This window comes from Dryas octopetala, chromosome 6 (assembly GCF_963921425.1).
Source record: "Dryas octopetala chromosome 6, drDryOcto1.1, whole genome shotgun sequence".
Classification (NCBI taxonomy): domain Eukaryota; kingdom Viridiplantae; phylum Streptophyta; class Magnoliopsida; order Rosales; family Rosaceae; genus Dryas; species Dryas octopetala.
This window is the reverse complement of record NC_141371.1, coordinates 1738483-1761891: the sequence shown is the minus strand read 5'-3', so window position 1 is coordinate 1761891 and position 23409 is coordinate 1738483. Positions and strand designations below refer to the sequence as shown.

At 34.5% G+C, this 23409-nt stretch overlaps 2 protein-coding genes, 2 long non-coding RNA genes and 1 pseudogene across 5 annotated transcripts; 1 reads left to right on the top strand and 4 right to left on the bottom strand.

Moving 5' to 3' along the window:
- Positions 1-16: 16 nt before the first annotated feature.
- On the bottom strand, positions 17-2484 carry LOC147280863 (uncharacterized). Its single transcript, XR_015123059.1, has 3 exons — positions 1437-2484; positions 650-770; positions 17-228 (listed from the first exon to the last, which is right to left on the bottom strand). It is a non-coding gene; the product is annotated as an uncharacterized LOC147280863 (long non-coding RNA).
- A 497-nt stretch (positions 2485-2981) lies between these two features.
- LOC147280862 (uncharacterized) lies at positions 2982-5262 on the bottom strand. The gene is made up of 2 exons (XR_015122897.1): positions 4364-5262; positions 2982-4102 (listed from the first exon to the last, which is right to left on the bottom strand). It is a non-coding gene; the product is annotated as an uncharacterized LOC147280862 (long non-coding RNA).
- A 3985-nt stretch (positions 5263-9247) lies between these two features.
- On the bottom strand, positions 9248-14079 carry ZDS (zeta-carotene desaturase). The gene is made up of 14 exons (XM_086247685.1): positions 13703-14079; positions 13135-13259; positions 12764-12898; positions 12563-12635; positions 12372-12445; positions 12077-12181; positions 11610-11854; positions 11403-11490; positions 11184-11226; positions 10920-11076; positions 10631-10759; positions 10389-10461; positions 9774-9938; positions 9248-9673 (listed from the first exon to the last, which is right to left on the bottom strand). The coding sequence occupies exons 1-14, from the start codon at positions 13836-13838 to the stop codon at positions 9497-9499; spliced, it is 1725 nt and encodes a 574-aa protein (XP_086103811.1). The 5' UTR covers positions 13839-14079; the 3' UTR covers positions 9248-9496.
- Positions 14080-16248: 2169 nt separating this feature from the next.
- On the bottom strand, positions 16249-18048 carry LOC147280860 (uncharacterized; annotated as a pseudogene).
- A 2610-nt stretch (positions 18049-20658) lies between these two features.
- LOC147280859 (uncharacterized) lies at positions 20659-22780 on the top strand. Of its 2 annotated transcripts, XM_086247177.1 has the most exons (3): positions 20659-21042; positions 21354-21456; positions 21568-22780. In XM_086247177.1, exon 3 carries the CDS (start codon positions 21637-21639, stop codon positions 22534-22536), a length of 900 nt encoding a protein of 299 aa, XP_086103303.1. In that variant the 5' UTR covers positions 20659-21042; positions 21354-21456; positions 21568-21636; the 3' UTR covers positions 22537-22780. The 2 variants fall into 2 exon arrangements, with proteins under 2 accessions (XP_086103303.1, XP_086103302.1); XM_086247176.1 differs by lacking the exon at positions 20659-21042 and having other exon boundaries at positions 21060-21456.
- The last annotated feature ends 629 nt before the right edge of the window (positions 22781-23409 follow it).

Below are 23409 nucleotides of genomic sequence, written 5' to 3'. Positions count from 1 at the left end.
TTGATGAAGAAGCATATCAAAACAACTTGCCAAACAAGTTAGCAATCTGTAAAATTCTGGCTCAAAACGACAAAATATAACAGGTTCTTTGAAACATTTCTTCAAAGACAAGTAATATGAGTTTAGCATATAGTCTTCCCAACTTATGATACCAAACTCACTTTCAAGAAAGTTGTTAGTACGAAACATTTACAGGTTGACGTGGCATATATTATAAACGATCGTTGCCTGCAACATGTTAATAATGAACAATAGTAAGTAGAGGAAATGATATTATCAAGAAATGGTTTAAAAAGAAAAAGAATCAGTAACTTGTAAAACATCAATATCAACTGAAAGGCAAGCCCATAGAACCCATAAGAAAGCAAAAGAATATGGTGGGTGAGGGATAGGGAGGTTGGCGACAAAATTGGAGTTATGTTTAGGTTTTGTCTTAAGAATGAAACCTACCAAAATATTTCAATCTAACAGTAAAGCAAATTAATGCACCATAAACATCCCCAAAAGAACATAGTCAAGCAAAACTAACATCAAGCAAAAAGAACCTAGTGTGTGTGTACTGTGTAGTGGCCAAATTTATAAATTATCCAGATCTGTCAAAATAAAACTAAAAGGGAAACATATGATTTAAACTGCGCGCAAAACCTACCGGGAACAATTACTCTGAATCACCAAACAATGTGCTCCATATGTCCCCGTCTGATTTGGACTTGTTGTAGTTATCTTTCAAGCACATGAAGTGCTCATGATTGAGATCGAAGTCCGCCTTACTATATATTGACATACAAAAAAGTCAAAATATAAATGTTAATAGGGTGCATGATCGGAATGTATAAATAATTCAAATTCATTACTAAATCATTAGCTATATATAACTGCATGCAGCTGTGTTTTACCATAATAACAAATAATTTCGAGTAGAATTTTTTAATAAATTAAACAAGCTCACTGAAATAGAAATGGCAGTCAAACAGACAGACAAGCAGGTACCCAAATAAAAATTAGGTGACTAATTGTGGGTGGGTTTTCAATCTCAGTATTAGTATTGAACTACTAGTATTAGTGCTGGGTTAGCTAAGGGGACTGACCCACTGAGGCAGTGAGCCAGTGAAGTGAACCAATGAATTCCTAATGCAAAAATAAATACTTATATAGATTAAGAGAGATTTATAATGTAATTGCTTAATTGGGATTACAAATGGAAATATATTACTATTTTTTTTTTTCTCTTTCGTTAACGAAGTCAAAGCATATAATAAACTATTTCCCAAAGAACAAGCAAAACCCAAATCGGGAGATGCACTAAGCGGAAAAACCCATAAATAAATAATAAAGAAACCAAAAGCCACAGTTATGCAAGAATGTAGTATAATAAACTAGGAATAATAAGAAGGAAATGAAAATAAAAACCAGATAGAAGCTCAAGGTCCAACTACCTCTGTGTATACTCCGCCCATGTCTTTTTAAAGTCTGCCAACGCCAGCTCTTTATCGATATACAACTTCGCATACCATACAGCACAACCGCAGAGCAGGATATTGGCCCATGTGCGCTGATTCATTGTCAATTAGACCAATAGGAGCAACTAGCGACCGATCCTTTCTTTTTGCAGAGAGTTAGGGTTAGGGTTTAGGAATAGGGACTTGTGCGACTTTTTTTTTTTTTTTTTGGGTAATAAGGGGGAGGGTTCATTTATTAACAAAACAAACAAATGTAGTCCGATACTCCGATCCTCCATTTCTCTGTAGTGGCCGCACGAAATTTGGGTTTTTTTTGGGTCGAATAAATTGAGCTTTTTTTGGGTCAAATATGTTGGGCTTTGTTCAGTGGTTAAAAAAAAAAAGGGCTTTGTTCACTAACAAACGACAAAAACTTATGTGGGACTAATCACTTATGAGAAGCAACGTGTTAATGATTTATATTTTCGAACCATATTGTGTATCGAAAATCATAAACTTTTAATACATGGTTTTTTATGAATGCTTAAATGCTTAATCCCACCATGTCAATGACTCAATATGATGACAATGGTAAAACCGTCCCAACCAAATTCTTCTCCTAAGTCAATAAGTCCAAACAAACAAGCCTTTCAAAATAAAGTTGAATGAAAATGGTCCAAAAGATTTTTCAGTAGGACAATTATGCCACGTGTATTTAGTTCAAATAACAAGTGTATTTAGTTCAAATTTATAATTTTTTAAAGTCAACGACACCGATGTGTGTCGTGTTGCGGTTGGTGTTCATACCATACATGTATTAAGGTCCTGTTCAAGAATTTCTTGAATGATCCATCTACAAAAGGAGAAAAACTTGGGTAGAATGGTCCTATCCAGTCATTTAAATAATGCAATGAAATAAGTCATGAATTATATTTAATTTACAAAAGGAGAACAAAGTGACGTGTTAATAATAATTTATATTTTCAGTGCATGATTTAATTTAATTTACATTCCCAAAGCATGTTATATATTGAGAATCAAAAACTTACTCATTAATGGTTAAATCACACCAGACAGTCCGGCCTAAATCCTTCACATTACGAGCGGGCTGTGAGCTGCTTCCTTAGTTATGATGAAATGAAATTTACCTCACATTTTTCATCACTTTCAATCTAACTTGTGGATCACAAATTTGATGGTCTTTTTTGGTGTTCCATAATTGAAAGGCCTTTTTAAAGGTTGGTAAACCATGCTTTTTTCAACCCGGTGCTTTATATCGTTTTAAACTTATCACTTATCAAGATATATCTTAACGATTGAGAATACTGTTATCATGTCTGAGACGAAACTATTACTTGGTTGCATAGTGTCTTCAACAGTCGATAAGAGAAAATACAAGCATTCAAACCATTTGAAAACAAAGAAAAATAAGCTGCTGCATTTAAACTCACATTAAAGAATTTCCAACATTTTCTATTAATAAAGTGTGAGGTTCTAAATCAAATGATAATCAAATAGAGAATTTTCAGAAAAACAGCAATATGTTAAAAGGCAAGAGGAGCCAATGCATTTCTTCATTCATCACTAACCCAACATATGCATAAAGGATGCATACAGCAATATCCCTCCCACACAATATAGTAAGTTGAGAACCAAAACAGGTGTCTGGAGTTTAAGAGAAGATAATCCAACATATGCGGTACAACATATCCCTAGTAACCTAAAAACTAAAACAAGAACAACAAGCATCCCGAACAAGCTTTCAAATAAGTGCGGCAACTTCCTAACCTGCCTCATGTTAATAATAATAACAAAGAGGAAAAGAAAGGAGGTAAGTAGAGCCAATTATACCATCAAACAATTCCAATAAATGCAAAACAGATAAGACAATAGCAAACCCAGAATATAAGAAACACTGATTGAGAAATAAAACAACTTAGGTAGTGAATTTTGAGAGTCTTCATCCTGTTTATGATGTCTACTATTGTAAAGCCAAGCCCAATGATTCCTATTCAATGGGTTTCAGCAAAATTTTAAAGAATGCCAAAACCAACCACCCCTACTCTAAGAACTGTGTAGAGAGAAGAAACATGCAGAGGAGGGCAGGCACGTGTATGAAACTTCATCTCAGTTTATGAGTAGCTTGGCCCAATTTCTTAAAAAAATTAAAAACAAAATAATAATTTTCAATTGTTTGTTTTCTACCAATGGGTAAGTAGTTTCCACTTCTTTTGTTCCCTTTAATATAATCTAATTTGGAAAGTGCTAAAATTGAGACTTTTAATTATGCTATTCCATGGGATACTTTAAGCAAGGAAATCGAAGCGGCTAAAACAGATCTCAATATAAAAAATAATAAGAAAATAAAAACAAACTTAACCTGCTCAAAAATCAAGCTTGTCCCGACTTCTTCTCCAATTCTTGCACTTCTGCAGCAAATATTTCACAATACACCATGGTTGGATCAAGCTCTCTGTTGCCATTACATTCTTCCAGAATTCTATCATATATTCCATTAAAAAACCTAAGTTCTCTCAGTGCTGGAACAGTCTGTGCTTCACAAAATCTGTGAGTATTAATTTCATTTTGAAGTGTTATGCACTTAATTACCCAAGTACAAAAAGCCACTGCTTTAGTAAACTTCCAAATCGCAGACATCTTTGCTACAAGACGAAACACAAGACAAAAGCTAATCACAGAAACCAAAAGGAATTACAAGAAAGCAAAAAGAAAAACAAGGGAAAAACAAAAGACTGTCCTGGGAGCGATGAAGACTCAGAAAAGCAAGTGAAAAACAAAATTAATACCCATTATAGTCACTTCAGTAACTGAACGAAGTAGGGGTGGAGAGGGGAATACTAAAAATTAAAGTGAAAAAAAAAACATTTAAAGAAGATGCACAATAGAAGTGTTAATTTGCATACCTGAAATGGATCTTTGAGGTTGAGAATTCCTAGGGCTTAGTTTCCAATCCAAGGAGAAGGCTTTATAGAGTGAGAGGACTGGGTTTAGGGCTAAAACCCTAAAATGTAGAGGCCGTTCACTCCAAAACTGGAGTGACCCGCCAGCAGAAAAACTGGGCTTGGATCCCTAAAACAGGACCCATTTTCCCATTCGTTTTTTTGTCCAGAGAAATTAATTTCACCAATGAGGGTTTAATACCAAGTAGTTTTTACAATAACTAAAAGGACACAATATGAAATACAAAATGAAAGACTTGATACGGGCTTTTGAAAAGTAGGAAACCATTGGGCCGCTTTTGGGCCAAGTTCTCATCCAGATATACGTATCCACCGGAAGATCTATCTCTGGAACCTCCCCAAAAGAATCATTGCAGAAAGTCTGCTCAGTGAGGGATCGTCAACAAAAAACAGCAATCTGAACATAAATTATGTCAAATCCAAAATAATAGTACAATATAAATTTTGAAACCGATTAACTGAAAACAATTACTTCCAGTTGTTAATTTCTTCACCATCTATAAATCAATCTACTTGTGTACATAAAATAGATCTATAAAGAAAAACATAAAACAAGAATTGTAATGGATAAATCAAACACAGAAATTATGCCAATTTAAGGATATTAAAAAAGACAATACAAATTGTAAGCGAACAAAAAAATGAAAGACAGAGATAAGAGATTTGGAGAAAAAGAAGTACTATAACCATAAACCCAAATAAAAGAAAAGATAAAAAGAAATACTAAAACTGATTTCTCTCTGTTGTACGAAAACCATAGAGAAAAAGAAGTAAAACTTAAAAAGGGGCACTGCCACACAGATCTACATCTCTGTGTTGTGCGGCGAACGCCAATTCTGAAATTGTGATAAGCTATACCTAAGCCTTTTATATATAAACACCTTCACCCCAACTCATTCTTCTTGTGGTAATCTAGATGTCACGTGGGCCCCACTGCATTTATTATCATGATATTATCTCCTTTCTTTAATGAAAATTTTAAAATACACATCCTATTTTTTTCTCAGTATTATATACCTGATACCTCCTCCTAAATTCCTAATACAATGTTTATACAAAAATTCCAACTTTTTTAATTCAATAAGATTAAGAATCTCAATTTTTCATTTAGATTTTATGTCTCATTATTTTATTAAATATAATATATATTTTACGTTTTATTTTTTATTTATATCTAATATATAAATATTATGTAAGTTAGAAAAATAGTTGGGATCCTACCCTTAATTTTTTCTTCTCACATATTATTTGCACTCCCTTCTACACTCCTCTTTAAATTTTTTAATTTAGAAATTTAATATTATTTTTTCAAATATCAAATTTTTCATCAATTCATTCTCGTCCCAACAATTTTATCTCCGACGTCTTTCCTGACATTCTTATTCTTACGACAAGGAATGAAATTTCGAAAATTTCGGCGAAATTTTCGTTTTTGGGGAGCCTCAAAATTTTATAATATACCCATTAATTTTCGATAATTTTTCGGCGAAATTTCAATTAAATTTCGGCCGAAATTTCAATTAAATTTCGGCCGAAATTTCGAAACTGCCACATATGTATTTTTGTAAATTTTCGACGAAATTTGGCGAAATTTCACCCAAATTTCGTCGAAATTTCGAATCCATGATAAAACACAGACAAAAAGAGAAGGTGACCGACCTTGGAGGTGCCCCGGAAGTGAGTCCAAGAGCCCCAAGCAGAGGGATAGGCTTCGCCGATGTTGTAGGGAAGATTTTTGGGTCCAGTCCCAGATCCACCCACAACTCCCTTCAAGAATCTGAGCATCGCTGTGTAGGGTCCAAGAGTATCAATCAGTTAGATCCTATGCTATACCATGCTATCACACTCTTTCCCTCTGATTTGCCGGTCCTCTTCCTGTCTTCCAGACTTCCAGTCCTCCTCCTCCTCCTCTTGTCTTGTTTAAGTTGCTTTTTTTATTTTTCATTTTTTTTCCAAATCCCGATCGGAATAGATTGGATTGTGTCTTGGACTTGGGCTTCCTTGATCTGGAACCAATATAGTTTAGTTATGGATTGTAGACTGACTCTTACTGTAGAATGCAACTTTAAAATTTAAAATCATGTTATAACTAACAGCACTTTGTAGCCATTATTATTAGATTAATTAATTAATTATTAGATTAGTTAGCCTAGTTTGCTGCTTTGCCAAATTTGATTTGGCATATAATATTAATTACTGCTACGGCATTTTCAACATTTCCCAACCCTCCCCAACATTACTGCTACGGCAATTTCTTTTTTTTTTCTTTTTTTTTATTTTTATAAAAACTATAATATGGGTTTAGTAATTTGATATAAATTTATAAACTAAATATCACTATGGAGTATTTAAGTTTATAATTTTATATAAGTTTGTAAGTATATAAGTTTAATATAATTTAGGGTTTAGGGAGTGGTTTATTGTTGATGGTTTATGGTTTAGAAGGTATGGTTAAGTAAATTTAATAATATACGGTATAGGGTATATAGAGAGAATAGGCTTATAGGGTATATAGAGGGTATAGCCTTACATGGTATAGGGTATATGGAGGGTTATAGCCTTACATGATATATGGTATATAGAGGGTATATAGTTTAGGGTTTAGGGTATGATGTGTTATTTATATAATTATTAATCAGTGACTCATTTTTCTAATAGTATTTACATCCAGCACGTATTATATTTACCTTATATCACATGAAACTTATTATATAATTTGGTTTTTCAATATTTTTTATCTATATAGTAAATAATATGTTAAATAAATATATGGTCAAGTTTTATTCAAAATTTCCGTATTTTGATAGTAATTTCCGTCGTTTTTGTCTAATTTTATCGAAATCGAAATCGAAATTTTAATTGAAATTTCCTAAAAAATTTCCGTCGAAATTTCCATCGAAAATTTCCTCGAAATCGAAATTACACTCCTTGCTTACTAGACTAGCTAGTGATACAAGTCTCAAAGTCACAAGGTGCTTCAAAAATGGGGATCTATCCTGCCTTTGTTATTTAAGGCCTTCTATAATGGGGATCCCCAAATACCCAAAACCCAAATCAATTTTAGGGATCAAAAAGTGTAAAAATATAGATTTTGGGGATCATTAACACAATGGTATTGATGCCTAAATATGGGGATATTAATATTTAACTCATTTACTTAATTTTAAAATTGATTAAGTGCCCGTTAATTAAATATTTAAAATATTTTATGATTAAGAATATTATATCGTTGTTAATAATTTAATTAGCTTTTCAAAATGACACCAATATTAATATATTAATATTAAAATATTAAAAACGTTAAACACAATACAATTTATTTCATTTCACAATATAAACACATAAACTAAACAACATTGGCCCCTCAAGCATGTGGTGCGCCTCCTGCTTGGATCCATACGTGCTCAATCAAATTTTCCTTCAAGTGTTCATTCACACGCCTATTTCTAATCAAATTGCGACAGACATTCTCCTCAGGTAAAGATGATGGAGGCCCACCTTGTATGCTTGGTTCCACGCCGTCATACTCTGATTCTGCTCTTCTAATCGCCTCTTCCACGTTAAACTCCTGCCAGGCTGGATCATCTTGTTGTCGCTCATCATCGACAATCATATTGTCCAACCAAGACCTCTAACCATATTGAATTCACTAAATTTGATGAAAATGTGGTGTAAAAGAGAGAAAGATGTAAAGAAAAAAATAAGAAGAATGAGGTTTATATAGAATTTTTAGTGTACTAGCCGTTATAAAATTAAAAGGCATTTTTAAAAACATTTCTGAAATTTTTCGAATTTTTTTGACATTTTTTTCGATTTTTCTATATTTATTATTATTATTTTTGTTCAAAAATAACATTTAGTCATTATGGGCCGTTGATCTTCAACGGCACACAGATCCCCACCGTCCAAATTGAATGACAGGAAGCCGTTGCACTGTGGAGCTACAGGGGGCTTGTCTTGGAAGCAGCGTCCATTCTTTTTGTGTACTTGTTGCAGCTGATATATTAGATTGTGGAGTGCAGGAGTTAGTTTCCTCTTGTCAGCCATGGGTCCCGCATGCATGTGAATGACTTTGAAATTGGTTTTTTATTTTTGGTGGGCCAGCCATGAGTTTTGGTTTTGGGTATAACTTATACCCAAAACTGGGGATAGATTTTGGGGATTAAACAATTTTGGGGTTAAGATTCCGGTGCATTGTATATGGGTTATACTCAAATTATACCCAAAAAATAGAATTGGGGATCAGATACAGTCCCCACTGTATAAGGTGGTATTCTTTGTTTCATATCAAATTTTTATATCATTAATTCCATCAAAGTTATGTCTGGGTTTTCTTATATGGGGTTGTGGAATTTGCTTTAAGTGCCTTTTTGTGGTAAAGGAATTTTCAATACCCAAGATGAGGAATTCATCATACGCCTTTGAATAAGTTTACAACATAGACAAATAACAAGTAAAACAAGTATTTCAAGTTCAAGAGAGGTTTTTCCAACAAAGACAATCATCTTCCTCCAGTCATTTATACAGGTTACCTTTCCATAGTATCATTTTTCGTCACAAAATTGGGCCAGTGGCTCCAAGTTGGGTCCTATTCTACCATTACTGAACTGAACAAAGGTGGAGCCGTGGAGGTGCTGAAATTGGTGAGGCAGGCCACTCCCTCCACTACCTTTATCCCCTCTTGTCATCTAGTGGAAGAGGGAATTAATTATTTTAATTCATGATGCTTCATTCCATGGAAGTTGGAACAAATTAAGACGGTTTATATACTTTTAATAAGTTAATAGAATCGTAGTAGGCGTGGAGGAGGCGTAGGATGCGAAGGGATAGTAAACAGCACAGCAACCCCTCATTTCCTCATTAAGAATATGCATTACATCTCATGATCAGCAGTTCGAATGATACTTGGATCATGAACTAACCTTTCTATACATACTTTCATATAATGTACGTTAAGTTTGTAATGTAGATAGTGCACTCCATCGTGTCAAAGTCACCACCTGACTTCACATATTTTGATTTGAGGTGGTTTTCCTACTCAGTGCTAACTGCTAACGAATGAATGACAATGTGTTGTTATACAAGACTCAGCTCATCAGTAGTAGTATTAGCAGCTTTTGTGTATTCCTCAGAATCTGAATCACGGCCTGCAAGCTTCTTTCGCAATCCAACCAACTCTTCCCCAGCATCACATATATACGCAGAAGCTTGCCTTCCAGACAAAGTTGCCCCTTCCATGCTGTCTATATAGTCCTGGAAAAGTTACACTCGCCCATTTAGAATCTACATATATACAACACTTTCTTTCACCTTTCTTCTTCTGCAGGAAATTCAGTTGCATAAACTTAATTACCTGTTTTGTGTACGAGCCGGCAAGGAAGAAATTTTTCACTGGAGTCTTCTGATCAGGTCTGAATGGATCTTTACCAGGTGCCTCACGATATAGAGACTGCCCGATTTTGACAACAGATGACCATGTGACTTCTAAACCTTGGGATGAAGGGAATAGAGCCAAAACCTGTTGAAAAAGTAAGTGTCGACATAGTTCTCTTTAGCAAAACTGAGTGGAAGATGCTTCACTATTCCAATCAAGCACAAAGAAAATTGTAAGCACAATCATAGTGTGAAGGCAACTACTACTCTGTGAAGTCACTTCTTTAGTCCATATTTGTGTTTCAAGGGATTGACATTCCATTCAGTAAACTGAGGCCTACTTTAAGACATGAGATACCAAAATTTTTGGTTTACTGGACTTTTTATATCGCAAGAGTGGTGGAAATTAATTCTATCATATGTTTTCTGAAGTTACTTTTACTCTTAAATGAATTAAAAGAAGAATATAACATGATATTATGACACGACAAGTTCAGAAAGCATTCAGAATCAGAACTGATGATTTTATAAGTTTCTTCCAACTGCACTTTAACTTGCTTAATGAATGGAAAAGTGTTATTCCTAAGAGAATTACCTGTTTCGCCACTCTTGCTATAATTTCATCGTTTGGTAAAGGCATGTATGGATCACCTGGTGTCAAAACACATCTGCAAGATGAAGTAGCACCAGTGCTAAATTCAAAAGTATACAAGTGCAAATAATGAAATAAGATGACCTGATGCCTGATGGAAATTTTTTCCGTGTAGTCTTATCCATATTTGTAAAGTCAAAAGATAGAAACAATAATGATAGTAATAATGGGTGTGTTTTCCTTACTGGAGGAGTGAACCTTGTCCCTCAATGTAGTAATCTTCTGGAGAAGTAATTGCTAGATCGGCAAAACAAGAAAAATCTGCATCTGGAGTATAAAGAAGGTTATCTAACCCCAAGGCTTGCCTCAATTGCCTATAAAACACAAAGTAAGGGTCTATAAAAAAATGAAGCAGCAATGCCTTGTCCATGAATCTTGAAGAAGTGAAACAAAATTAGACTTCTAAAATATCTTTAAAACAAAAGTAACCCCTTTTTCACAAGCCAAGTACTTCAGTATATATGGGAGAATCACCTTGACCGTTCTAGATCCTGTAACTCTGTGACCCAGCCATTGTATCTAAGTTGCACAGTGACAACAGGAACTCCAACTAGATCATAAATATTATTGAAAAAATCCCATTCCCTCCACTTTGGTGGAAGCAGTCTCTTGATTCCAGGCACATCGCATGCTGTAAACAAACAAAATAGTTTGAGACACAAAAAATTATTCACCTGAAATGGGCAGTAGTGTTTAAAAAAAGGAAGGCTAAAAAAGAAGCAAGAGTAAACCACAAACCTGCAACATAAGCATCAGCTTGCACAATTTTCTTATTAGTAGCCTAAGGTAAAAAAGAAAACATTAGGTATTTACACTTGAAGCTCAAGTTCCAATAGAAGCATCTAAATTTAAACAATAAAAAGAATTCCAATTCTCAAATAACCTGATTTTTTTTAAAATCATTCATGGAACATCAGCATTTAAAAGAAGCAACACGATAATTGATAAGTAAATTACCTTAGACATGGCAATTCCTGCAACATATGTTTCTCCATCAGGAGATTTATCATACAGTATCTCTCTACATCCCCACCTAAGATGGAACCTGTTCCGGAAGAAAAAGAGATTCCAACTGATAAGAAATCAACTGATATAGGAGAAAGAAGAAAAACATAAATCATTATCCATCATTGCCTAGTAAATCTTATATTTTAATATGGATACCTGCCCCCCTTGTCAATGATATACTTTCTGATGGGCCCACTTAAGTAAACATCTGGAGAACCCTTGAGCATTCGCAGCAGGGAAGCCTCAGTCTTAGTGGCAAACAAGGTGAATATAGTGAGCATACAACGAGCGCTGATATTATCACAATCAATAAACCCAAGTGCATAGGCAACAGGATCCCACATTCTCTGGATACTCGTGCGTGTGCCACCTTTGGACAAGAACCAATCAGAGAAGCTTATCTGTAAGAAACAAGTAAGCTTTTTAAAATAAAACAATTGTATAAAAAATATTAACTACTGAATTTCTCCCCCCTCCCTCCCCCCCCCCCCCCCCCCCCCCAAAAAAAAAAAAACAATAAACAAAGAAAAAAGGAAAAGAGAGAAGCGCAATCAAACAACTTTCACAGGTACACAATATGAATGGAGAACGGAATAAAAGATCAAAGTAGTTTCTATTCTTACACTATCCAAATTCCGTACATCCCTCAATGCTCCATCTGGATCAACCAGAGCCCTTACAACCGGACTTAACGCAAGAGCCACCGCATTTCTTGCTTTATCATAAGTCTGCACATAAAAAAAATTACAAAGGAAAAGCATTAACAGAAATCTCAAATGAGCAAGAAGCTCCATTATTAGCCATTTGCTATATTGCTACCATAATAAAAGAATAACTGGAAAGCATGTCACCAGAATGAGACATGGCAATGATGAGGCTTGTGACAAAGTCAGTGACAGTCACAACTGGAGAATTTACCTTAAGCTGATTTGTAGTCAAAAATGCAAGAATCCCATGTACTGGTGCTCCGATTGGGAACCGAAAATCAAGTTCTGTGATGGCAAATTAAGTAACAAATAACGTATTTTGGAAAGATTCTAACAAGAGAAAGATTTATCATCACTCTTGAGACAAAATTTGAACAAATGAGATCAAGCACCAAAGCATACCACCAATTTCACCCCCTTTATTTACAAAAGTGTGAGTATGATCCTTAACAAGTAGATTTTCATCTGCACCCACCTGTTTAAGTGGAGATCCAAGAAAAACTATTAGAGATCATGTAAACATTGCTAAAGAATAATAAAAATGCCATGATCATCCAAATGTCATAGGACTCATAGCAATGCAACCAAGCAGTATTAGTTCACCTTTTTCATTAACCGGAAAAGATTACTGTAGCAACCAAAGAAAACATGGAGTCCCATTTCAATGTGGTTTCCACGTTTATCAACAAAAGATCCCACTTTTCCACCAATGAACTGCCTCGACTCATATATATCCACCTGAAGAATTTATGAAGAACACAGGTTACTAGCTTCCTTGGAAGAGACAATTAGTTATGATATGACATTATGACCTTACAGAAAAGATGAAATGCCCTTACTGAAACATTGCAGTCAAAACTTCCAATTTTCAAAATTGAATTCATACATATAAGTCATAATGCTAAATTGAATGAAACATACGGTTCAGACATAATTGTGAGCAGTCGGAGGACTATAAAATAAATTGGCCAAACCTCGTGGCCTTGATCTAAAAGCTCAACTGCTGTTGACATGCCTGCAAGCCCAGCTCCAATAATTGCCACTTTCAGCTTTGGCCCTCGATAGTGTTCAGGTTCAGGTGGAAACAACCCTTTTGGAGCTGACAAATTAAAACATTCATCTCACTCAGCATACTAAATAGCAGCTCAAACAGTGCGTAATAAAGTTCTTTACTTAATCGCTAAACATCATATCACTCTAACCCTTTAGTAATTTCAACCGCAAAATTCAGTCTTTGCTTCTCTGCTTGACATTGAAACAACTACATAATCTTGTATGTTTATTATATACTAAATTATCAAAACTTAAAACAGAATTTGGAACTTGAAAAGTCTGATCAGGCCATGTACCACCCAGTACTTGTTTAAATTGTGCCTAAAGACAAAATAATATATAGTTCCAAAAAAAGAACACAAATTTCCTCAAATTCATCATAATTTTCCAAACAAAAGAATAGCCAAAGAAACTAAGCTGAATATCAATGAAAGCACAGAAAATTGTACAATTCAAGTTTAAAGAGAAAAGAAGAAGTAGCAAACTTACCATTTACACTCATGTCAGAAACATTTGTGTCCAGAGAAGACCGAACCCAGATGGAGGAGGACCTCTGAGTCCTGACAGGAGTCACTCGGCAACGACCAGTTACAGGAGCAACGGGGAAAAGAACCCCAGAAGCCATAGATATACGGAAGCTGCTAAGAATCAAGAAGAACTAGTCTAACCCAAGAAGCCAATCAATCAAGCTCTCTCTTTCTTTCTGAGCACACTAGTCAATCTGTAGAGAAAGAGAGAGTGAAATGAAATAGGTTTTGAAGTATGAGAGGGAGAGAGAGAGAGAGATGGAGAAAGAAAGAGGTATCAGAAATAGAGGAGATGCTGAGGGTGAGAATTTGTCACGTAACTCAGACTGAGTGAGTGAGTTTGGAGGAACCCAACAACATTTATGTGCGCTGATTTATATATAATTATTAATTTCCTTCCCCACAAATCACAATGCCTATGCATGTGGGACCCCCCACATGAGTTTGAGAGCAATATTGTAATAATATTGTTGTTTTGGAGGTTATTGCGGTTGGATTGTAATTTGCTTGGAGCAGCACAAAATGAGAAAATTCATTATGTTTTGTTACCGAGAAATGTTACTATATTTGTGATAGAGAAAGTGAGAAATGTGGGAAGTGGGTGCTTCCTACTTCCTATATCCTATGGCTATAACGATAGTGCGCCACCAAGACTCAACACCCTCTTTGGCTCTTTCTTCACAAAAGTGAAAGATTGAAAGTCAATCAATTTAGTATTTACTTCGAATTCTCTTCTGAATTTTTTTGTGTTAATCTTAGGCTTGTTTGTAGTACTAATTAAAATTTATCTAGATAGTGAAAAGCGTTTAAAGTTATTTTACTACCACATAATGGTATAGATAATTTAAAATCGAAGAAATGCATTATGAATAAGTATTGAAGAAAAAAATAGTGAGCTCAAACAAAATAAAAAGATGGTAATTTATTGCAAAGAAATAGAGCTGTTACATTTATTTGACAAAAATAGATCAATTTCATTTAGAAAGACAAGAAATTCAGGGCATTGGTGGCATAGTTCATTTGAATCCTGTCTCTAATAAGCCTCTAAGGGCTACAACAACAACGTATTTCTGTGTCTCTCCTAATGCACTTCCCACGCCTGAAGTGTTTTCCAGAGCACTCTGACTGGCACTGGGCATCCCCAAATTTAGCTGAGCAGATTTCATAGCAAAAAGGGTCAACTGGCTCTGAATGCTTCATTCCAAACTCTGCATATTCAAAAACAAAATCAACTTCATTTGTTAGTTGTCCATTTACAATCGAAACTATTTTTTTCTCAACTCTTTGGCATGAAAATAACAAGAGAAAACTATTTAACATCATTCAAGAAAAAACAAGCCAAAAGAAGAACTAGTATTGAGAGAGACAGATGGAGTACCAGAGGTGACTAAAAGGGCAGACATAGCCATGGTGGCAAGGAAAAACAAAACAAACTTCTGCAATTTCATTCTTCTTCTTCTTCTTTGTCCTTCACTATTCACTAACACTATTCACTAACACTGGATGCACGGTGGGATTGAAGAGCAATGGCTTATATAGATGTAGGAGAGAAGAGACCTTGTGTCATTTATAGTAATCAATCAATACTAACCAGTTTTACATTTTCTTTGTTTTCTCACAAAAGCAAAATACAATGAACATGATCGATCTGCATAGTTGTAGTGTATCAAGATAGTAGGAGATAGTTACATGTGACACAGAAGATAGATGGCATAATCCTTGATTAGGGAAATAGATATTTACATTCAGAGTATCTTGTAATTATAATTTTCATTAATTAGCACTCTTAGCTGCAATTTACAATACCTTTTGTTGGATGAGTTTGATTAGTATGATTAGAAGGAAAATGGTTACCTTACCAATTATTTTTATAATTTATGTTTATTAGCTAGTAGGTACAAGGATAAAGTGCTTTCCAAAACCCACCAATCCCACAAGGAAAGTAACCTTACCAATTATTTTTATATTTGTGACGAGTTTTTTTGTTTCCAAAACTTGTGTGGTTTTGAATCAGGAACAAATTTTTCCTTATTAGTGATTAGGATGAGAGGCTTGTTGTGGATGTCCGGCAAAGGCAGCAAAGCAATCTTGTCTATGATGAGAAATTGGTTTCAAGTATATCTTTCATGTGTCAGAAAATTAATTTGAGTTACAACTGAGATGATGTTGTCATACACCTATTTGGGTAACTTGAACCCTTATTAGGGAAATAGGTGTCATATAAATCTAGCATATTTCTCACATGTAAAATTTTCGTGCCATTTACAATGAAATATAGTTTGCTTAGCTATAGGTCAGCTTCGATTTGTCATTGGCCAACAAAGAATACAATGTTTCATTGTATTCTTCAATCAATGAGTACGTAATCTGACTTAATTTACATTGCAGAAGAGGCATCCTTATTCTGAAATACTATATATGAAGTAATTTTCAACGAAAAACAAAGATGGAGAGAATGCTGCTCCAAATGTATGGATAAACCATCACAAGATCAAATATTTGGACTAGTTATAAAGATTGTGTATGTGCACATAGGAAAATTAAGATGAATAGACATGTAGTGACCCCTAAAACCACAGAAATGCCCCTGCAAGTGTTCCGAAGCAAGCTCCTTGAAATATAAGAATTGAATGGTTTAATCTGCAACTCAATCACACACACCAAAGTCAGAAAATTTCTTGAAAATGATTGACATCATTGCTTAACACTATGCTCATGTCTGAATTATGTTACACACTTGACTTGTAGTTAAATTGTCTGACTGTCCAGAAAGGAAATGTATACATTATAGGTGAAAACTCTTAGGACTAGTGAGCAGAATTTGAAGAATATTGGTAGTTCATGTAAATGAAAGAACTTACAATAAGAGGTTTCAGAAGCTCTTGATCATCTTTAGAGAATGAAAGCTTCATTTGATCTGCACCACAACATGGACTTAACAAAGAAGAATATAGAAGGCAAACTATATCTTTCAAGACCTACTTCTTTTCCATATGCCAACAATAAAATTTGTGTGCTAGTCTTTGTTTTCTTATCAGATTACAATATAAGGCTGTGTACCTTGGTCATCGCTGTTTGTGTTTCCGTTGGTTTTCTTATCAGAGCAAGTACTCCTGATCTGAGTAGAAGTACAAATGCAAGTGGTAAGTTCATAGGAACTAAAAAAATCATTTGTAGAATGTTTCTATTTGTTTTCGAACTCTCAATGGTATTGTAAAGGTAAATTAAATCAAACTTTGACCATGTACCAAATGCATGTGCATTGATCACATGCCTTTACAAAGTCCTCAGAAATGAGCCTTTCATCCTCTTATTGGCTCAGCAAGCCTTTGAGAAGATAAGGACACAAACCAAAAACCATACCTGTCTAACACATACAAACTGAGAGCCAATGTTCTTGTTCATAGCTGGATATCTTTGAGCATTTTCCAACGAAAATCTACATCTTCTTTAGTTCTGCCTATGCACTGCAGAACCAGTTTACTTATGCCATCCAATGGCTTCAATTTATTGCATGATTGAACATCACTTTTGATCTATTCTCGAGTACATTTATGTAAAGACATACGAGGGATCAACTACCATTTCTCTAAGAATAAGAAATCTTAAACAACACCATAAGTTTTTGTAGGATCCAAAATGCCACAATAGCAGTTGGATTTACTGCTTCATTCATGAACATCAATTTTTAAATCTATCAGATATGAATAGATACTTCATCTATGTCCTTATAATTTAATTTAAAATTACATGTACTAGATACTTCATCTATGTCCTTATATGTCATTCATGAACTTATTTGTAGAGCTTTACAGAGTAGGAACACAAAAACAGAATAGTACTCTTGCAAAAGAAATGGACCATAAAAGGTTTTTGGAATTGAGTGATTGTATTCATCTCATTCAGAGGTATATAGAGCATTTACAAGAATCAATCACAGCCTAATTTTAAGATGATTACATGTAACATCAACATTGACTGCCCATTTCATTGATCTATAAAGTACTAGAAACCAAGCTAAGTGCATGTGAAGTCCTATTAATTAAGTGCAACACCTGAGAAATTAGAGAAAGAAGAGACGAAAAAAAGAGTAACATACAAGATGGGTTTTGAGGGTGAGTTGTGGAGGAGTGACTCGAGGCGATCAAGTTTCACTCCAAGCTCCAAAAGCTTGGATTGAGCAATTTGTTTGAGGCTCAATTGCTCTGGGCTCTTGTTCTTCATCTTGCCCTCTAAATCTTCCACCAACACTGAAGCCTCTTCAGCTTCTCTAATCCATGCATCTATTACTATACAATGCCTAGACATCTGTAGCTCTCTCTGTAACTTATCCTAAAGAAAACAAAGACTGAAGTAAGTGACACTGTGAGAGAGAAATCACAACCACAAACAGTAGTCACAAAACACTCTAGAAGAAAAAGAAACAAGGAAACATAGATTGAAAGTAGACTAGGAAAAAATAAAATATAACTAAGCTCCCTTATAAGGAAGGAAATAAAATTGAGACAACTCACAATTAACCAGGTGAAGTTGACAGTATTCGATTTTTACAAGGGACTCTGAAATTGGGTTTTTGTCTTTGTCTTAGGTGTACTCATATGCATGTGGCATGAACCAAATTTTGTTGTTTTCTTTTTTAAAACTTTTTTTAATTCTCTTTTAATTTTCAGAAAAGATATATTTTAGAAAATGTAAAAGAGCCAGTGGCAAAAGTTGTTGCCAAAATGTAATTTAGACAAAAATGAAAATGACATCACTGGGGCTTTGGGTCAGCTTGAAAATTCATTTGGGCCTTAATAGGGACATAAACAGGTAGCTATGAAGGCTATGATGTTAGGCTCACATGATCTGTTTAGATTCGTAGTAATCCAAAGGCCTAATCCTAATCCCAATTCCAAATTATCAGTACTTCAATATGTTTGTTTGAAAATTAAAATGGTGCCTAGCAAGTAGCATGGGACAGGTAGCCAATGTGTGACCCAATAAAATAAAACAAATCAAATAATACCAAAGAGGGGATTACACGTAGCGTATTAGATGTGCAATATCAGCTTAATAATGTATGTTTTTCTTTTCTTGGGAAATTTTTTAATAATGTATGTTAGACTCATGAAACTTCTCTTTGACCTTTAATTGTTTTCACTTTTTGGGCAATGAGTGCGTCCATGTCGGTCCAATTATAGTTCATAGCACGCTGTATAAGTTAATTAGCTAACATTATTTCTTACATGGAGTTTTTATCTTAATTTGGTACGATTTCTTACATAGAGCTATGTAATAAGGTAAAACATGATCATGATGGACTAGTTGTTGCTTGTTGGGCCTTATATGACCAAAGCTTAAAGTCAGACCTCTAAAAACTTTGGGTGTACTCTAAAGTCAGTCCTCTATTCTAAATCTAACAGAAAATGAGTTAGATTTAGAATAGATTAAATGTTTAATCATTTTTCACGTAACAGAGTAAAATAAAATATATGTATTATTCATTAGATTTTCATGTCTCTAGCTCTTTTCTTTTGTCAAGAACAGATAAAACAAATAGATTTCCAAATTTTATGATAGACCTAATTCTGATATATTTGTCCAAATGACATTAAAAATGCTGTTCGAAACACTATTCAGTGAAAAATTAAATAAATAAAGTATATAGTGTTTGTATAGGTTGCTTTTCCCAAAACTTATGGCTTGTCTCTTATCTTTCTTTTTTGAAGCATAATAACTTGTAACCCCACATATCCGTACATCCACTCTATCCTTGATGCACTTTACCATTTTTATGTAACAACTAATCACAAAATCTAAAATTTAAGCAGTACAAAAGATAAACAAGCAAATAGTATTTCTTTGGCCAACAATAAAGCATATAGTTTTTCTTTGAAACTACAATTACAAATTTTTACAAACATTTAACAATTATTTAAAAAAAATTGATGTTGGTATACTAAGTAATTTCGGTGTCATAATTCGAATAGCTGATTTATTCTTAACGTAACATCATTTTACAATTTCTTACATTCATTTATAAGACAGTTTCATAAAAACCATTATACTTCTAACATCATATGATAAGAACAGTGCAATATTTGCATCATTGTATTGCACTCTTGCAAGATTATGCTCACAAGCAGAAAATAAACAAAAGGTAAAATGAAAGACCGACTAGTTATTCATCTAATAACATATCTTATATTTTATTGAAGTTTGAATAAGAAAACAAACCTAGTTTACAGATAGATAATACATATATTTTTGGCCTGATCATCTTAGTTGGTGCGTGTATCTCAGGCGCTAGGTGTTGTTTTGTGAAATCAGTAGCTTGGATTGGAATATAATGAAATTAAAGGAAGATAAAGCAAACCTCTTTGCCTAAAACATTTGTCCAACTACTCTTTAGAATCAAATCCACCTCTAGCTATTCCAACTCATACATATAGATTTTAAACAGAGTAAGCCTGAAGATCTTTTAGAGAGAGAGATATATATATATATATATATATGGGTTATGGGTTATGGCCTATGGGTTGGCAGTGAATCATTGACAAAGACTTGTGTACTCCTCAAAATGTGCCTTGTTGTGGTCAAAGGTCATTCTTGTTGTTCTGTGACTGCACTGTCAAAGTGTACGTATATCAGTCTATGTCGACCTGTTGAGGTTAACTATGTCAAAAAATTGTAAAACATTATTTGAGATAAATAAAAAAACGTAAAACATAAAAAACAAAAAAGAAAAAACAGTGCGTGTAATGCATGTTTATTATTGTTCCTTAAAAACCAATTAATGTGAGACACATCGTGCTTGCACTTACAGGGCCGGTGGAGGCCCACTTCCCCAAAACTGTTATTTTACTCTCAGTCTCTCTCCCTTTAAATACCTGCAAAAAAGAGAGAAAATTGGCCACAAATAGAGAGGAAAACAAAAGCTTTTTATTTGTTTTTCATTCGTTTTTTCCGTTTATGTACCTTAATTCCATGAAAGTGGAGGTTTCAATCCAAGCTCTCTGAAAGCTCTTAACATCATCTTGTACTAAACACATACCTCTCTCTCTCTCTCTCCGAATAAAATGTGAGAAAAATTCACAATTGAGTTTCAGTTTTGGTTTTCTCTATCTTTTGATCTTTTCATGTGGGTATGTCAGCTAAAGCAAAGTCTACAGAGAGAGAATGAGAGAGAGATGCCTTTTTTCCCTTCTCAGTGTAGAGTAATCTTTCAAAAACCAGCCTTTCCAGCAGTTACCCAGTTGCCATATAGCCCTCTTTTTGCTTCACCTTCATTTAGATTACACAAGCTGTCACCATCTTGAGGTATATATTTTTTAACATTTATCACTTTCTGCCTCTGCTTTTCTCTTTTTTCTTCATATTCTCTTTCATGGGTATTATTTATTAATTTTGTAGATATTTTCTTTGGAGAAAAAGATTTAATTTTTATTTCTTAGTACTATTATTATTTGTTACGGTTGGTTTTCGCAGAGGTCTTGTTGATAGTGAAACAAGACACTTTTTGTCTGCTTCTCTGTGTGGATTTATTTTACAGCCTTCATTTTCCAAGTTGGTCTTTTTAGTTTTAGATGTGCTTTCTCATTCTCTGCTCTGGATTAATGGGTTTTGTACAGTAATGCCTCAAAAGCCAGCTTACCAGATCAAATCAAGGCTGGATAGTCAGATTTTGAAGCATTTCTGAGATAGTTTGTTGGGTTTCGTCTCTGATCAATTGAGGTAAGAGTTACTTGGCTCTCCTTCTCTGCTTCATGTTCTTTTGTTTATCTTTTTGTTTTTTTTTTGTTCATTTCTGAGTGCTTCTATTTGTCTTTGCTTTGGTTGCATAAGGTCACAATTTGTTTATTACAAATTCTGAAAGAAAGTTTGGAAAAGTGAATTGAGGTTCTTGGGTTGAAAATGAGAGATTTCCCATCTTGTTTTGGTGAAAATGGTGTTCAAGTTGCTGATTCTTCTTCATCAAATACTAGTAGGACCGCCCAGAATTTGGTTACTTGTGTCTATCAATGCCGGTTACGGGGCCGGTCTTGCTTGATTACTGTCACATGGAGTAAGAATTTGATGGGCCAAGGTCTCAGTGTTGGAATAGATGATTCATCAAATCAGTGTCTTTGTAAGGTTGATATCAAACCCTGGTTGTTCTCCAAGAGAAGAGGGTCCAAGAGTTTGGAAGCTTATTCAAGTAAAATTGACATATACTGGGACCTTTCTTCGGCAAAATTCGGATCCGGGCCTGAACCTTTGGAGGGATTTTATGTGGGGGTTGTGGTGGACCGGCAAATGCTTCTTCTTCTTGGAGATATGAGAAAAGAAGCTTTCAAAAAGACTAGTGCCAGCCCTATGCCTTCTAATTCTGTTTGCGTTGCCAAGAGAGAGCATATTTTTGGTAAGAAGGTCTTCACCACAAAGGCTCAGTTTTGCAATAATGGTCAAGTTCATGATCTTGTAATTGAATGTGACACTGTTGCGGTCAATGACCCGTGCCTCATGGTCCGTGTAGACAGTAAGACTGTGATGCAGGTCAAGAGACTTCGGTGGAAGTTCCGGGGAAATCATACCATCTTGGTTGATGGGCTTCCAGTTGAAGTTTTCTGGGATGTTCACAGTTGGCTCTTTGGTACATCACCAGGAAATGCTGTTTTTATGTTCAAGACATGCCTCTCAGCTGAGAAGTTGTGGGCTGGCCAAGCACTCTCGGATCCAAGTGCGTTGCAGTGGTCATTTTCACAGAGATTTTCAGATACTAAGTCGCAAGGTCTAGGATTCTCGCTGGTTCTGTATGCTTGGAAGAACGAGTAGCGGAAGTCAGAAGTTCCCCCATTGATTGCTAACAGAAAACCTCCAGTGAGTGATGATTTTATCAGCTATGTGATTGCATTACCACAAAGAAATTGATTAGATATGGTCATTTGTTTTTTCTTATCCTTTTTTCTTTGTTTCTTCTCTTGAGTAGCTTGTGAAATCCAAATAGATCAAAGACAGTTTTGTTTTTACTGGTTGTATATCCTTCATACAGCGTTAATTTCATTCTTAATTTTTTTTTTTTTCCTACTGAAAATTATATGTCAAAATCAGTGCTGTGCAAATGTTTCATTTAATTGAGTTTCATATGCTTTTACTTTCATTTATTATTATTTTTAGTTCTTATCTGAGCATGTTTGCATTAGCTGTAATTATGTCCTTTTTCAAAGTCAGAACGAATGCTAAATGGCTGGAGCAACATCCTATTCTTTCTAGTTAAATAGCCATAGATCTGATTTATTTTCATAACAGGACTTTAAAATATTGAATTGACATAAGCTCACTTGTATTTGGGATCATTATTCTGATTTTGTTGAATACTCAAATTTTCCTCCCTTAGTCTTGGCTGTATGAAAACTTCCAAATGTTTGAAATGATTATTTAGACCCAAAACTTTGTGGATATTTTATTTGACATTTTTACTCTTTGCATGTTGATCATCACCGAAATATAGTTATGATAAGATAGAATGAAGCATGAACTACTATGGTACTTGAATAATGAATCTATAACTTGGTAACCTAATGCTATCAAAGCTTTTGAGTAGTATTAAGTTATTCATGGAGGTCTACTGCTTTACATTGTTGAGGTCATTATTAATGCTTTTGGGTAGCTTTTGCTAACGAAGCTTTTATCTCTGGGAATGGTTCA

Coding starts and splice junctions, on each gene's coding strand:
- ZDS (XM_086247685.1), bottom strand. CDS start 13,838: ATGGCTTCTGGGGTTCTTTTCCCCGTTGCTCCTGTAACTGGTCGTTGC. Junction 12,899..13,134: donor TTTTAGATCAAGGCCACGAG/GTTTGGCCAATT, acceptor TAAATTCTTCAG/GTGGATATATATGAGTCGAG. Junction 12,446..12,562: donor TAAAGGGGGTGAAATTGGTG/GTATGCTTTGGT, acceptor TTGCCATCACAG/AACTTGATTTTCGGTTCCCA.
- LOC147280859 (XM_086247177.1), top strand. CDS start 21,637: ATGAGAGATTTCCCATCTTGTTTTGGTGAAAATGGTGTTCAAGTTGCT.